At 39.8% G+C, this 14,503-nt stretch overlaps 1 protein-coding gene across 2 annotated transcripts; it reads left to right on the top strand.

The window, feature by feature from the left end:
- Positions 1 to 567: 567 nt before the first annotated feature.
- tmem68 (transmembrane protein 68) lies at positions 568 to 14,503 on the top strand. Of its 2 annotated transcripts, none has more exons than XM_061084169.1 (9): positions 568 to 802; positions 890 to 981; positions 2,362 to 2,535; positions 5,942 to 6,041; positions 9,486 to 9,653; positions 9,813 to 10,006; positions 10,191 to 10,251; positions 10,811 to 10,950; positions 11,988 to 14,503. In XM_061084169.1, the coding sequence occupies exons 2-9, from the start codon at positions 922 to 924 to the stop codon at positions 12,090 to 12,092; spliced, it is 1,002 nt and encodes a 333-aa protein (XP_060940152.1). In that variant the 5' UTR covers positions 568 to 802; positions 890 to 921; the 3' UTR covers positions 12,093 to 14,503. The 2 variants fall into 2 exon arrangements, with proteins under 2 accessions (XP_060940152.1, XP_060940150.1); XM_061084167.1 differs by having other exon boundaries at positions 887 to 981.

The following is a 14,503-nucleotide window of genomic DNA, read 5'->3' as shown; positions in this document are numbered from 1 at the left end:
GTATATTGCTGCTAGAAGGTGCTGTTCAAAAGGAGATAAATAATGTTAGGATGTTGGGTAGGGATTTACCAATACCACTTTTTTCAGACCAAGTACAAATATGAATACTTAAATCTTGGTAGTTGAAGATACTGAGTGCTGATATGAATGCCATTACATTACTTTCCGCAGATGTTCCTCACTTTCTGATAGTAACAAATTGTTGTTGCTTATATTTTAACATTCAACTTTGTTTTCCTGAACAAACATGCCACTGCAAAACATTTCATTAAGATGTGACTCCACATTTTGGCTGCGAGCCTGTTTCTGTTAAATCTATGCCTACTGTTCTGAGAACGATGTAGGGGCCTACCACACAATGTACAGGTCTTCGTAATTTGCGGCCACACAAATACTGAAAAAACAAACAACGACCGAAAGAAGAGTTTCATGTTCTGTTTTGTTTTGTGGATTTTTTTTATGAATGTTGTGTGAATGTCCCCGGTAAGTGGAACCTTTATGCACATAGAGTTGCCGCGGACACTTAAAGACCCCAACACTTCAGTGTGTCACATTTATAGTGTTCCGGTGTTGCGTTGTTTTAGCTCGGTGATTGAATGATTATGTGATTGTTGTCTTCCTGGTCCGTTCATTAAACCGCAGTTATCTCACTCTGTTTCAGCGGAGCCTCGCTCTCGTTCTCGGTTTTTATCGCCCTCGGTTTCCTCGTCAATCCAGACACTGAAGCTACGTTCTATGAAATCACAAGCAGCAGATCTGTCATTTGACTGAGCGGAACACACCGGGTTGGATGACGTGACCCGTGAGTGCCACTGAAATTCAACGTTTGCATCACAATAACACCTATAAATACTGAGTGACGTTTCCCTGTCCCTGTCCACGGCAGCAGGTGATCTCTCCTGAGGCTGACAACAGTGCAGGATGTCAAACAGTGGGAATCAGTCCTGTCTGATGGGAGCAGAGGACACCGTCTCCTTCCTGGTATGAACTCTGTTCCTGTACTACTGACAGTTACCGCCTGACAGGAGGTGTTTGAAACGTTAGTGTATTTGATCACATTCGAGTTTGTGGCTGCAGTCTTGTGAGGCTACTGGAGTGTGTATCTGTATCTATTTATCCACACGATAAAGAGTTTGAGCAAGACACTGAACCCTGAACTGCTTTTGATGTGTCAAACTGGAAACAATCGTCTGTCAAATGAATATAATGTTTTTTCAGCTTTCAAAAAGGAGAAATACACCAAGCTTATTGATTAATACAAAACAAAGAGTATTTCAAAGAATTTACTTTGCAGGAGGTATCAGCTGGGAGGGGCAAACAGAAAAGGTTTCAGTGTATCAGTTAAACTATAGTCAAGTCCACAATATATATTGTATTTATAATGGAGACAATGTGATTAATTAACTATTAGATTAATTAGTTTGCTTGATTTCATCACTGACTACCACTTTTTTATGCCCATCTAAGGTTTGGTATGGTTCATGATTGGCAGTCTTTGCTTAGACGATAAAATGGATATTGGTTTTTCTTTACTTCCAGTCAGCTATGGGATTCCATGGATGAGTTATACATGGTCAAATGCTCTGTATTTATAAAGCCCTTGATAACTAAGGTCCACTTTTGCCATTCAACAATTCATACATATTCATACAGTGCAACACTTTCTTTATTGTATATCACTCACACACTGCCGGCACAGCCGTCAGGGCCAATTTGGGGTTCAGTGTCTTACCGTAGGACACTAAAGAATTGAGAAGCCAACTACCAACCTTCTGATTAGTGGACAAACCACTCTACCTGAAGTGCCACAGCTGCCCAGTGAGTCCTCTAGCACAGATTCATATATTTACACTGGACCCTTGGATAGTTCACTATGAAATGCACCCCAAGCTTTTATGTGAACACTTGGTGTTCAGCACCTGGTAACAATTATCTGTAAACCGTTTCTCGTGTCGTAATATCTGTTGCAACAGCACCTCTGTGTTTGACTTTATGACGGTGTGTTGGCTCACACTACCACTACCCTCACCCTCACCCTTTTTTAAATTGACCCTAGAAATAATATTACATTTTGGCAATGCACCAAAAATATCGTTTTTAGATGTTGATGTTTTTTAGATATTCACCTCTTGTTCACTTTTTCTGTCAATCCACTATATAAATTAGTTTGTACTGCTCAAGCCATATGTCAACAGTTACAGGACTAACTGTTAAAGCTGCATTTAAAGTTCAGAACAAAGCATGTCAAACAGCTGGCTGTCAGTTGTTCAGCAAAGTGGGGGCAAGCATGAATTGCTCTGCACAACTATCCAGCCAGTAGATGTGGAGATGCTTTTCATGTGGTGTTGTCTTGGCTCACAGGTGTGTGTGTTCCATGCTCTGGAGGAATGGGCTGGTCTTGGTCAGGTGGAGGACTACCTGAGCGTTTTGGAGTACCTGCTGTGGGTCTTCACCCCTCTGGCTATCGTCTTCATTCTGCCCTTCCTCATCGTCATACTCCTCTACCTGTCGATACTCTTCCTTCAAGTCTATAAGGTACGCAGACACTCTTCTGGCACTGCACGAACAGTGAACCACACTTCATGTCATTTTGTGAAGTTAACAACCACTCAAAATGCCATCTAGTAATTTTAGGTACAAATAATAATTTTAAAGTATAACCTGCCTGCTTGAGTTGACTGGCAGTTTCACATGTTGATCTCTCTTCTGAATGAGCTCCTGTGGTACTCTGATGAAGTCAGACCTGTAACATTTCTGCAACATGGCACCATGTTGGAATAGAATGCTGATAGAAGGCAGCACCTTTGTGTTTTTCACAAAGATTAAAACGGCATCGGCTGATCGTGGACAGTTGTGGTCGATTGTGATCAAGGTGTAAGCTGATCATGGAGAGTAATGGTGGATTATGGATCGTGATGGTGGATACTATCTTACTTTTCTTCATGCCTATTAGACAGTTGGTGAATAGGCAGCAGAATTCTTTATTCTCCCTGACAGTTAAAATTGTTAAGCATGTTTATGATGATTGGTCAAACTATAAGAATGAGGCTTTACCATCAAGGGTAAAACCATGTCTATTTATCGATCACTTTATCTATAGACATGATATAATCCATAATCAGTCAAAATATAAAATGGGACCGGATGCTTTACCGTAACACATGATGCCATTAGCAGTCATTACCTGTGGTACCTCAAGTTAAGATTAAAGAGTTCTCTTTTCTTAAAGGTTGGTAATTAGTTCATCATTAGAAGTAAAGGTGTAATGTTCTTTTATTTGGATAGGTATTCTCAAGAAATCTATCAGGAGGAAACTGAGTGCGATACAAGTGACTTAACTAGTTTCAGACCAAAACGGGTGTGGACTGCTGGCTGTGTATGAATGATGAGTAATATAAAAAGTGCTCAATGAAGCGCTGTATGTGTGTGAATGACTGAATGCATGAATTGCTTAAGTGGTCAAAAAGTCGAGAAAAGTGCTGTCAAGACACAGTCCATTAACATTTGTCCTTTTCCGGTCCAGTGTCCACATTGATTGAAAAATTGTAACTGTTGTTGTTAAATATTGAGTCTACAAACACTTCTGGAGTCTCAGGGGTTAACTTTATTGCAGCCGAAACCAATTAATTTGCAGTGACCTATACTTCAGACGTACTAAAATAACAGAAAAAAAATTCTGTTGTATAATGTTCTCCAAGTTTTTAGGATCAAATTGGAGTGGAAACATGAGCCACTCATCCTTCATCGAACTGCTAGTTTTATTTTCTACATTATTTCAGTGAACAAGTGCACGAAATCATTACACACCAGTGTTTCCCCTAGGTTTACAGCTTGGGACACGGACACAAAAACTTAAAGGAATCATGATGTTCGTGTGTTTCTTTTAATGACTGAGTGTTGCCATCTTCACCACACTGGGAGCGTTTAAAGAAACGCGGATGTTTTTAGCTGCTTTTCAGGTGGTTGATGCGACATGTTTTCCGATGGATTCTCTCTGTCCGCTGGTGGGAGTGTGCTCACCTGTGTGTGCGGGCACGTGTCAGTGTGTGTGCGCGCATGTGTCTGTGTGTGCGTGTGAGCGCATCGGGATGGAACTCCGCCGTGTGCGATACAGAGAGCAGAGGAGAAATCTAAACATGCGACCATGTAGAGACGGAAATGAAATGCCGTTGTGTAAATAAGATAAATAACATAAGGCCATTTAGTTTGTTTAATAAAAGAGCAAGCTATAGACCTGTTTTATAGGAAAGGTAACCTTAAATGACTTATGTTGAGATCTGGCGCTAAAAAAAGGGGGGGGGGTGGTGCCATTGGGGGGGCGGGGCGCCCCCCTAATATAATGGTAGGGGAAACGCTGCACACCCTAGTGGTTCAAAGTTAAGACGCATCTGAGACAGGAGGGTTAGTTAGCCTGTCAACGGTAGCAAACAAGGGACATGCACTATTATTGTTATTGGTGATGTTGCTAGAGAAGAAAGCCTAACTTGCATTTTTAAGTTCCATATTATAAATGTGAAGTGTCTCTTTATAGATGTCATAATGTTCCTGGATTTGTTTTTTGCCCTCTAATTTCAGCTTTTCCGCAATCTTGTTTTTTCTATTCTGACCAGCAAAGCATTTCTCCATGGAGCTCTTTTCTCACCAGAGAGCGCTTTCTATGATGTATCCTTTTCTTATGACCTATTTTTGAATATTAATATACATATATAATTTGAGAGGAAATGGAAGTACAGCAGGAGGTAAGTTGGGTCCCACTCCCAGCAGCTATCAGGCTTTTCATGTGAGGGGGAGGTAGCAATGTGTTCAACAGATAAATAAAGTATTGCTTTTTTACACTGGGATGTGCAGCAACAATATGCCTGATTTGTTCTGTCATGTCAACGACCATATCTTTGGGAAAACATAGTATTTTGGTATTATTAGTTGACATGTTTCTCATATTTTTCACAGCAAAGTCGCCGACCATCAGCCTGTCCTGTCACAAATCTCAGGGTGATGGGTTTCCCCTGTGTCCCCCCCCCCCCCATCTTCCAGGGAAATAATTCACTAATTACGCTTTGCACCCAGCTCCAGGGGGTCTGCCAATTTTAGATTTCTTATCTGGTACATAGCCCTCCTGATTTTTTTGCAGTGTTGTTGGTGCTAGTGAGCTGTGTGTTAGCATGCCCCTGCTCACTGGTTAAGTAGTGAGGAAGTTTGAGGTAGTCGCCTGAAGAGAAAGATGTGTCTTGCTGCTAATAAGCTTTGGCTAAGTACAACATATCCAGTCACTTCAGTGCAAGCTTGTTCTTGTGCCATACTCGTGCAATACGGAACTACAGGTGTGTAATGGGAAAGAGAAGAGGAGAATAATGATGGAGGTCCTCTATTACAACGTCTTCATGTTGGTGGTCATTACGAAGCACTAACATAACATTCAGGTGCATTGTTTCTATTTTGAGGAAGTGGAGAGTGGTTGTGCTTTTGACCAACAGTAATCTGGTATCAAGTCAGTGATACAGTATTTATTTTGTATCTTAAGGTCACATTGTAAAGATAGTAAAATGTGCATAAAAAGGCAGGTGTCCAACACAAACTCCACTTGTTACTTACACAGATGATGTGCTTGTTCATGAAGTGAAGCCATTTTCTCTTAATGTTCTCTCATACCATCTGGTAAATTCACAATTTTAATATAATCCATCTGACTATTAAAGGGAATGGGACGTGACACTCTGGTTTGTTTATTGCTTGTCACTTACCATTATTATCAAGAAACTAAGTACAACTCCTTTGAACCTTGTTTCCAGATGCAGCAATATATTTTTTGAGATGAGATGAGATTAGGATTGACAGGAGATTTAGACCATGAGTTTAGATCATTAGAATTGAAACCAGGGTTCTGGAAATCTGTTGCTGATTCAACCAGAACCTAACCTGTCCTGATGTGTTCTTCTTACAGAGGAAGAATCAACTGAGGGAAGCTTACTCCAATAACCTGTGGGATGGAGCCAGGAAGACTCTGGCTACTCTGTGGGACGGACATGGAGCCATATGGCATGGTAATACACCAATCATCACATCCTCCTTTTAAAATGCTGTCCATACAAACAGCACGAACAAAAGAAAAAGGAAAAAGATAGATAATGTTCTCTCTGCCAGTGCTGATAGTGGCCATGAAGTACATGTGCATTTGAAGCATGCCACGCCTCTTCTTAAATTAATGTGTTGATCAGTGTGGTCTTATAGTGTCTTATAGGCACTAACCTTTGAAAATCTATTTGTAATGTGTATTTACTGGTGGTTAATTCCTCCTCTATCCCCAGTTTATTCATCAGTTGGTGTGTTAAATTGAAATAAATCAAACTGTCCTCGAAGCGGACAGGGTGTGTTTTCTCATGGCTCCTTCCCTAGCAACTTACTTACGACCTCCCAGTTCATATCATGAGCCGTTTTCAGACATGAACCACAGAAAATGTCTGGAAAATTGGTTGTGGACATTTTCTGGAGATTGTCTTTTATAGATGTTAAACAAAGTAGGAGATTGTCTGTCAGCTGCATTTACAACAAGGAAAATGTCCAGTAACATCAGGCAAGTGTTGTCACCTGAGTAGAGCATGCAGGAAGAAGGACATGCCATCTAAATTTCAGGACAGCACTTAGACTTTATAAGATTACATATATATATCAACAGAAAGATATTTACGTGTGTGTATATAAATAAGAAATAACTTTTGTTTGTTGTTCAAAGATGCCAAAGATGCTTAGTATACACAACACTATGAAAGTTAACTGTTAATGTTGTGGCTGATGTATCCAACTGAGAAACGAGAAACATACACGGCAGCCTGAAAGTAAAGGCTACAAGGAAGAATTGTCTGTACTTCTTTAGCCACTGCAGCTCTCAAAGGATATGTGGTTTAGATAATGGATGGAACATGTTCACGCTATGTTGCTTTTCTGTGACACTTGAGGTTGTCCATGTGACAACAATCATTACATTATCATCAATAGACTTACACGTTGCCCTTAGTCCCTTTGTCTTTTCTTGTCTGGGCTATTGCAATGCACTTTATACATGCCTTAGCCAAACCTCAGTAGCTCGTTTGCGGCCTGTTCAAAATGCTGCTGCTCATATTTTAACTAAAACAAACCATACGTCTCACATCACGCCAATCCTTGCATCTCTTCACTGGTTGCAAGGTACTGTGGTTAAATAGTGAGCCAGAACACTCTGTAAATTAAGACTTGATGCATCAAGGAGAACAGAATTTGGAACAATATACAAACGCTAACAGAGTAACATGAGTAATTGTCACCCCCAAGTCTGAAGATGTCTCCCAGAGCATCCCCATATATCTCCCTCTACTCATTCTAACAGCACATCCATAAATGGCTAGAACTGCTGTCACTCTCAATGTTACATGTAGGTGTTCACATCCTATTGGATAGTTAAGTGTAAAGTATGCATGACTCAATGCCATTGTTTCCTTATGTCTTGCCACTGGTGAAATATGCAAAAGAGTTAAAGTTGGTGAGAGTTGAAGTTGGTGGGTCTCTGTCTGGAGCATCTGAGTTAGATATGAAGGTCCCTTAACATAGACACTACAATGTACTGTTGGTTTGCTCATTATCTATAACCTGACCTTGGGTACGGCTTATTCTCCTGTACAGATATATAATACAATATACATTATATACATAATATATAGTGGCATATACAGTAATGTTTGTGGATTGTCAAAACTTCCTCAACAGTCACCCCTTTTTGTTCATTAGATCAACACAAACCATACTATCACAATAATAGTAATAATAATAATAATAATTTGTTCAACAGAGGAAGTACAAAAGCTCTACAATTGGATAAAACAGAGTGTTAATTCAGCATGAAGGTCTCAACCAATTAGTCCTTCTGTTTTTTTCAAGATGTTATTGATAGAATACATGATAACATAGCAATCATAACAAGTACAAATGGGATATATTTCAATATAATAGAACAATTATTGAGTCACAACAATCCGATTAGATCAACCTACAACACCAGGATTTCTTCTTTCTTCTTATTTGGAGCAAACTAGTGGGCTTTTAAACCGCCAGGGCTGCGCTTCGTTATAAATCCTTTTTCTTCTAAGCTCCAGAATGATCATCATTGATAAGTATTCATTATACAGTATATTAAGGGCCGGTGACACAAAGTGAAGTACTACGTTTAATGAAAGACACAATATAAATCAACAAACGTATGTTATTTCAAACCCCAAATTACCATCAAACCCTTATTATTCAGTTAGGGTTAACCCTTCACTTCAGTTATATTTGTATAGCGCCAAATTTTCCCTCAAATTCAGAGCGGGGACCCCTTTTTCTATCTGTGGTGTCTAAGGTGGGAAGCCTTTGAACCTTGGCCATGCTCTCGCACTTGCCCAAACACGACGGAAAGCTGCACTACGTCTCAAGGAGAGGAGATGGTGTTGCTGAAAATTCCGTAATAATTTGATTTAACAACTTCAATCAAAAACTTAAACACAGAAACCATCATCATAATTTACACAGTGTAGAGTCTTCAACTTGTGCATTACGCACATAGATGGTCACCACCTTGGAGAGGTTACTAGAACCTACGATGCATGGCGATATGGATTCCATCCTAGCAGGATTATCATTCCACCCTTCACTAATTTTCCAAAACCAATTTTTTTTTTTATGATACAAAAATTATATGAAATTAGGATCCTGATAGACTTTAAACAGATAAATTTAGTATTTGTTTGTTATTAATCAATTCAGATTCACAAGATCTCAATTCAATTTGATTCAATATCTATTCAGTTAAGGTTATATATCATTTTACAGCACCAATTTTGCTTGGATTTGTGTATCTGTGCAAGGAAACCTCTAACTTGGTGCATTATGAAAATATTATGGTAGGCCTGTCTCGATAGCAAATTTAGAAGGACGATATATTGTCCCAGTAACCTAAACTCTAAACTCAACTCTCGATATATGTTGACAGCTCAGTAAACATTGATGGTATGTATTGGGTTAGTATTTCAGTTATACCTCTATCGTGGGTTTGTTATTGTAATCATGAATTTGCTTGCAGGCTAGATCAAACAGTTTTGCTGGACGTTCCACACCCCAGACTAAAACATTCACTGTCTGATTATAGAAATCAGACATGTAACAGAAATCATGGAAAGTATTAGGGATTTGTCTATAGATAGAAACAAAAATAATTGGCCCCACCCACAGGGGTGAAGTTCTGCTATCTCCATTGTCTTCTCAGAAAGATTCATTTAATTTACCTTCACTTTTACCTATGAAAACTCTAATCAGTGTCAGGAATCGGGTTGGGTATCTCATTAGCCACATGTATATTCTTGGAGGTCTGTAATCAGCCTTATTAAAAGAGTGGGATTAAACATTGGAGCATGCATCAATCTCAGCATTTTCTAACGGTAAATACTGCCCATCCCTGCATACTGTGACCTGTCTACCAGGCTATGAGATCCATGGGCTGGAGAAAATCCCTGACAAAGGACCAGCACTGATCGTGTACTATCATGGAGCGATTCCTATCGACTACTACTACTTCCTGGCCAATGTTATCCTCCAGAAAGGACGGACCTGTCACTCTGTGGCTGACCACTTACTCTTCAAAATCCCAGGTAGTCACACTGTTTCTCCCAAAAACCCATATGGATACACTCTGCTCACATCATGATGTCACAAATCTTTATGTTGGTAATATTTTCTAATTTATTTTTATACCTGCTTTATCTTATTTTTCATCCTTGTCTGATACCGTCCCCATCCCGTTCCTCCAGGTTTCAAATTACTGTTGGAAGTGTTCAGTGTGATCCATGGCCCTCAGGAAGAGTGTGTGAGAGCTCTGAAGAATGGTCACCTATTGGGTATTTCCCCTGGAGGAGTACGGGAAGCTCTGCTCAGTGATGAGACTTACCCTCTTCTATGGGGTAAACGCAAAGGCTTTGCCCAAGTCGCCATCGACTCTCAAGTGGTGCGTTGTTGTCCCTGAAAACGACCGACCTCTGATTGTTCTTCCTTTTAATCCTATAGTAAACACCACAGGTTTCATAATCCACTGTCCCTGTGCAGCATCTTTCTCACCTAGTATTCTCTATTCTAAAGAGTAGAAAATCTTCCTCTCTAATCTTCTATTTCTTCTGCTTTTTGTTTTTCAGCCAGTAATTCCAATGTTTACTCAGAATCTGCGAGAGGGCTTCAGGTCTTTGGGAACTCTCAGTAAGTGTAGAGGGAGGTTACATCACAATAATTAGATCATCAAGATAATGAACTTCACGCTGATCTCTCTCTCTTTCTCTCTCTCTCTCTCTCTCTCTCTTTCTCTCTCTCTCTCTCTCTCTCTCTCTCTCTCTCTCTCTCTCTCTCTCTCTCTCTCTCTCTCTCTCTCTCTCTCTCTCTCTCTCTCTCTCTCTCTCTCTCTCTCTCTCTCTCTCTCTCTCTCTCTTTTCTCTCTCTCTCAGAGACACTCAACCACACAGCGAGATTCTCTCTCTCTCAGAGACACTCAACCACACAGCGAGAGAGAGGGAAAAATAGCATAGATCATACCATGCTAATGTGTTTGGACATTGTTGCTATGTAGAGAGGAGAGTATAGTTATATATATTTATGCAGTTTGCACTTTTGTCCCTAAGCTGTTGCGTAACATGGGTTTTAAGTATAACTAGCCACAGGGCAGTGAATGAGTCAAAATGAATCCGATTTATGGACGTCTGCAGTCTTATTTCCTCTCTTTATGGGATGCCAAGTATGACCCCCTGTCTCTGTCTCTGTCCAGGATTATTCCGCTGGATGTATGAAAGGTTCCGTCTACCTGTAGCACCTGTTTATGGTGGATTTCCTGTGAAATTCCGGACCTTCCTTGGGGATCCCATCCAGTATGATCCAAACATAAATGCTGCAGAGCTTGCGGAGAAAGTAAGAGTTGAGAACTACGTTTCTCTTTATCTCCTCTCTTGTGTTTGTTATTCCTCCAGGTGGTGACAGCCAGTGGGCGTGGTCAAAGATCAAGGTCACTGTGACCTTACAAAGCAAATATTTTTTTTCTTTGTAAACGCAACACCTTGAGTAAATTTATTCACATTTAGCGGAAACATTAACTTCCTATGTGAATGAATCAAGTTTATGTTTTTCTTGAAGGTGAAATCTTATATCCCAGATGAGACCACAATTGTTATGCCCTGGGATTGAGTACCCAGAAAGTACACATTGTGATATTTAATTTTATGTTGGATGTACCAGTCCTGCGACTGATTGTGTAATCAATCCATGTCACTCCCCTCTAACCTATTACAGGCTTCACTCCAGTGGTGTCAAACAAGAGCAGGGCTGCCTAATAGACATCAGCTGAGTAACCAAGTCAGATAGGGGGATAACAGTAAGAAAGGTCAAGAACCCTGTGACCTTGCAAAAAAACATTTTGGCCTAGTGAACATAATATCCCATGAACACCTTGAGGACACCTTCAAATTTGGAAGGAACATTCACATAAACTCTACAACGACCATAGCATCTGGCAGTGCCAACCCTACAAACCCACAAAGCAATCGCAGTCTAGACTTTCTCTCATTTGAGGTTCCTCGATGGTGGAATGAGCTGCCAAATGTTATCAGAGCACGATACCTTCCTACCTTAAAAAAACTCTTGAAGATTCAGCTTTCTTGAAAGCACCCTGACATTTCTAGCTAGCACTCACTGTGCAATTCAATATTTCATCTCCCACACTTTGTCTTTTGAAAACATTTTGTATGCTCCCATTAATATTGAAGCTTCAGAGTGTTCCACAAGTTGTAAGTCGATTTGGATAAAAGCATCTGACAAAATTTGTAAATGTAAATGCAAATTGTTGCTCCATTCATGCTGTTATAAAGAGGTATAAACAGTTACAGTTTTTTTTTTCACAAAATATGGCATGCTCATATCTAATGTTGCTAACCAGTTGTTTTGCTCTGCAGGTGCAGCAGGCTGTCCAATCTCTGATAGACCAGCACCAGGAGATCCCAGGGAATATCCTGAGAGCCTTGATAGAGAGATTCTACACCAAACACAAAGATCATTAACATCAGCAGCACAACAGAGAAAAACTGTCACGTCTCAGATTTCTTCAGAGTGCATATTTTTGGAGTATTTTCACAACTTCCTTCTCTTCCCTGTTTAAATAGACATCGGTTGGTATGTCTGTTTTGAACTTGGTTAGGGTTGGGGACTATCGGAATCAGTAGTTTTCCGGCAATTTATTTTCGGGACTTTTTCAGGAAATACGTTTTATTTCTAATTGAGCATCGCTTTAGTTCAGGCAAGTCATGAAGTTACGTTCAGACAGAATCCAGTATGTCAGGTGAGGGTAGCAGATCTCTATGCCAGCCCACATCAGCTGATGGCTCAGCTGATCCCCTCCGAGGCATTTAATTGGTCAAGCTTATATTGCACACTTTATTAAAGGTCCAGTGTGTCAGATTTTGGTGAAAGGGATCAATTGGTAGAATATTAAATATAAAATAATCCTACTGATGTTTTTACTTGTGTAAATTGTACGAATTGTTTCTTTACCCCTGAGTGGGTTCTTTATATTTACTTCAGGAGCGGGTCCTCTCTACGGAGGCTGCCATGATTTTGAAAGTAGCCCAGACTTGACACACTAAACCTTTTGAGTTGTTATGACAACTGAAGGTTACCACAGGTTATCTTCCATGAAGGGGATGGTGAGGTGAGGGGTATTCAGCTGCAACATGCAACTTCAGCACTAGATTTCACTCAATTCTACACACTGAACCTTTAAAGCTACTTTACTCTGCCCACTCTTTCTGCTTCCACTACAAGCCACTTTGCCACCCACCTCAACCCCAGCCGCCCCTTTCTGAATTCTACCTAATCAAAGTCATGTGTTGTCATTGATGCCTTCTCTGGTCTGTTCTGGGATCTTTAAGCTTCTGCTCTCGTTGTCTCACTTTCCACAAAGGCTCACGGAAGGGTAAGGAGTTGTTCTCACCCTACCTTGTGCTTTCTACACATGCACTTGGAAGGACAGGGATATCTCAATGATGCTTTTTCTGTATTGTCCAGGTAAAGCTTAAATCCTGAAGTAAAATACCTTTGTCCAATAAGGGCCATTTCAATGTTTATAACAGCCTTCATGAGTAAACTAGCAAAGTGTTTTAATGTCAGATGATAGTGCTGATGATGAAGATGATGCTACTTAGATCTGCTTTTAAGCTAAAACAGTCTGTTGTTTGATCGCAACACTGGAACTTTCTCTCAGTATCCTTCAGTGTTTTTCAACTATCTTGTGCCATATCAGTTATCTGCACTGCAACCGTTCTTTGAGAAAAACTGACCTGTTGGGAAAAAAAATACTTTGTCTAGTTAAAGCAGCACTGCTAACAAAGCTCCTTCATAAATTCTCCCTCTGAATGAGATTTTAGCTTTTCAGTTGTCCCTTAGCCACCACATGTGAATTCTCTTGACAGCCTCCATTGTTATCGATGAAACGTAACAGCCATGTGTTTCTTTCACCCTGATGATGACCTGCCAGATGGCGCTTTCCTAAAGGACACATTAGTACATTTAAAGTTACTTTCTTTTAATGCAAAAAAAAAAGTAATGGGTCTCAAGAGATTTTTTTTCAATAGGGTGTATAGGGTCTGGAGCAACAAGGTTCTCCACTCCTGGTCTACAGTCTATAAGGACTCTTGAGTTCCTTTGTTGTCGGTATTAGAAAATCACATGATGCTTACTTCCATTTATATTTACCAGTAATATTTAGAGTTTGTATTGTCCCTGTTGCCAGTGGTTTGAAACAAGAGCAACCTGCTTGTTCTGAGAAAATGAGTTTATCAGCACAAAAATGATCAAGTGCAGTAACTGTGGCTTTGCTATATCATTGTATAAAAATTGTACTTCAGAAGAAGTTTAGACATGTTGCATTCAGATATTCATGTCTCTTAAGGTAGCACCAATACACTTGACAATGTGTGAAGGAGGCTCGAGCTGAAGGTCGCACAAAAAGTATTGTCTGTGGGCTTGCGCATGTGCTATACTGCGAGATTACCCCTCATAAAACCATAAGTGTCCCTTCACAAAATTTAAATATCTTCTGTCTGTAATATTTATCATATCAGTACAGATTTGGAAGTGTTTGTTTAATTCCCATACCCTCTGAGCTTCAAAAGAAATGCTGTAATCTAAACATTTGACGTTTTGCATTGTCATATTGTTGAAATATATTTGCATGCCTGAGCATATATTAAGTTTCAGTGATTTTGCACATATTGTCTTCAAAGTGTTGCTGCGAACTGACATTTTTTAAAGAAGCCTTTTTGCCTGTTTGTGAGAGCTGATTAACCAGATGCTTTACTTCTGTCAACTTGTCCTTTTCCATATTTATGTTGTTCCTCTAATTTGTGTTTTTAAATTGTCAATTTATATGTCAATATATTATTTAAATGTTGCACTTTTAAATATTGAGATTCAG

The sequence above is a fragment of the Limanda limanda genome, chromosome 13, assembly GCF_963576545.1.
Source record: "Limanda limanda chromosome 13, fLimLim1.1, whole genome shotgun sequence".
NCBI classification, from domain to species: domain Eukaryota; kingdom Metazoa; phylum Chordata; class Actinopteri; order Pleuronectiformes; family Pleuronectidae; genus Limanda; species Limanda limanda.
The sequence above is the reverse complement of the archived record's forward strand: the minus strand, read 5'-3'. Positions and strand labels throughout refer to the sequence as shown.

Coding starts and splice junctions, on each gene's coding strand:
- tmem68 (XM_061084169.1), top strand. CDS start 922: ATGTCAAACAGTGGGAATCAGTCCTGTCTGATGGGAGCAGAGGACACC. Junction 2,536..5,941: donor TCTTCCTTCAAGTCTATAAG/GTACGCAGACAC, acceptor TTCTTCTTACAG/AGGAAGAATCAACTGAGGGA. Junction 10,951..11,987: donor CTGCAGAGCTTGCGGAGAAA/GTAAGAGTTGAG, acceptor TTTGCTCTGCAG/GTGCAGCAGGCTGTCCAATC.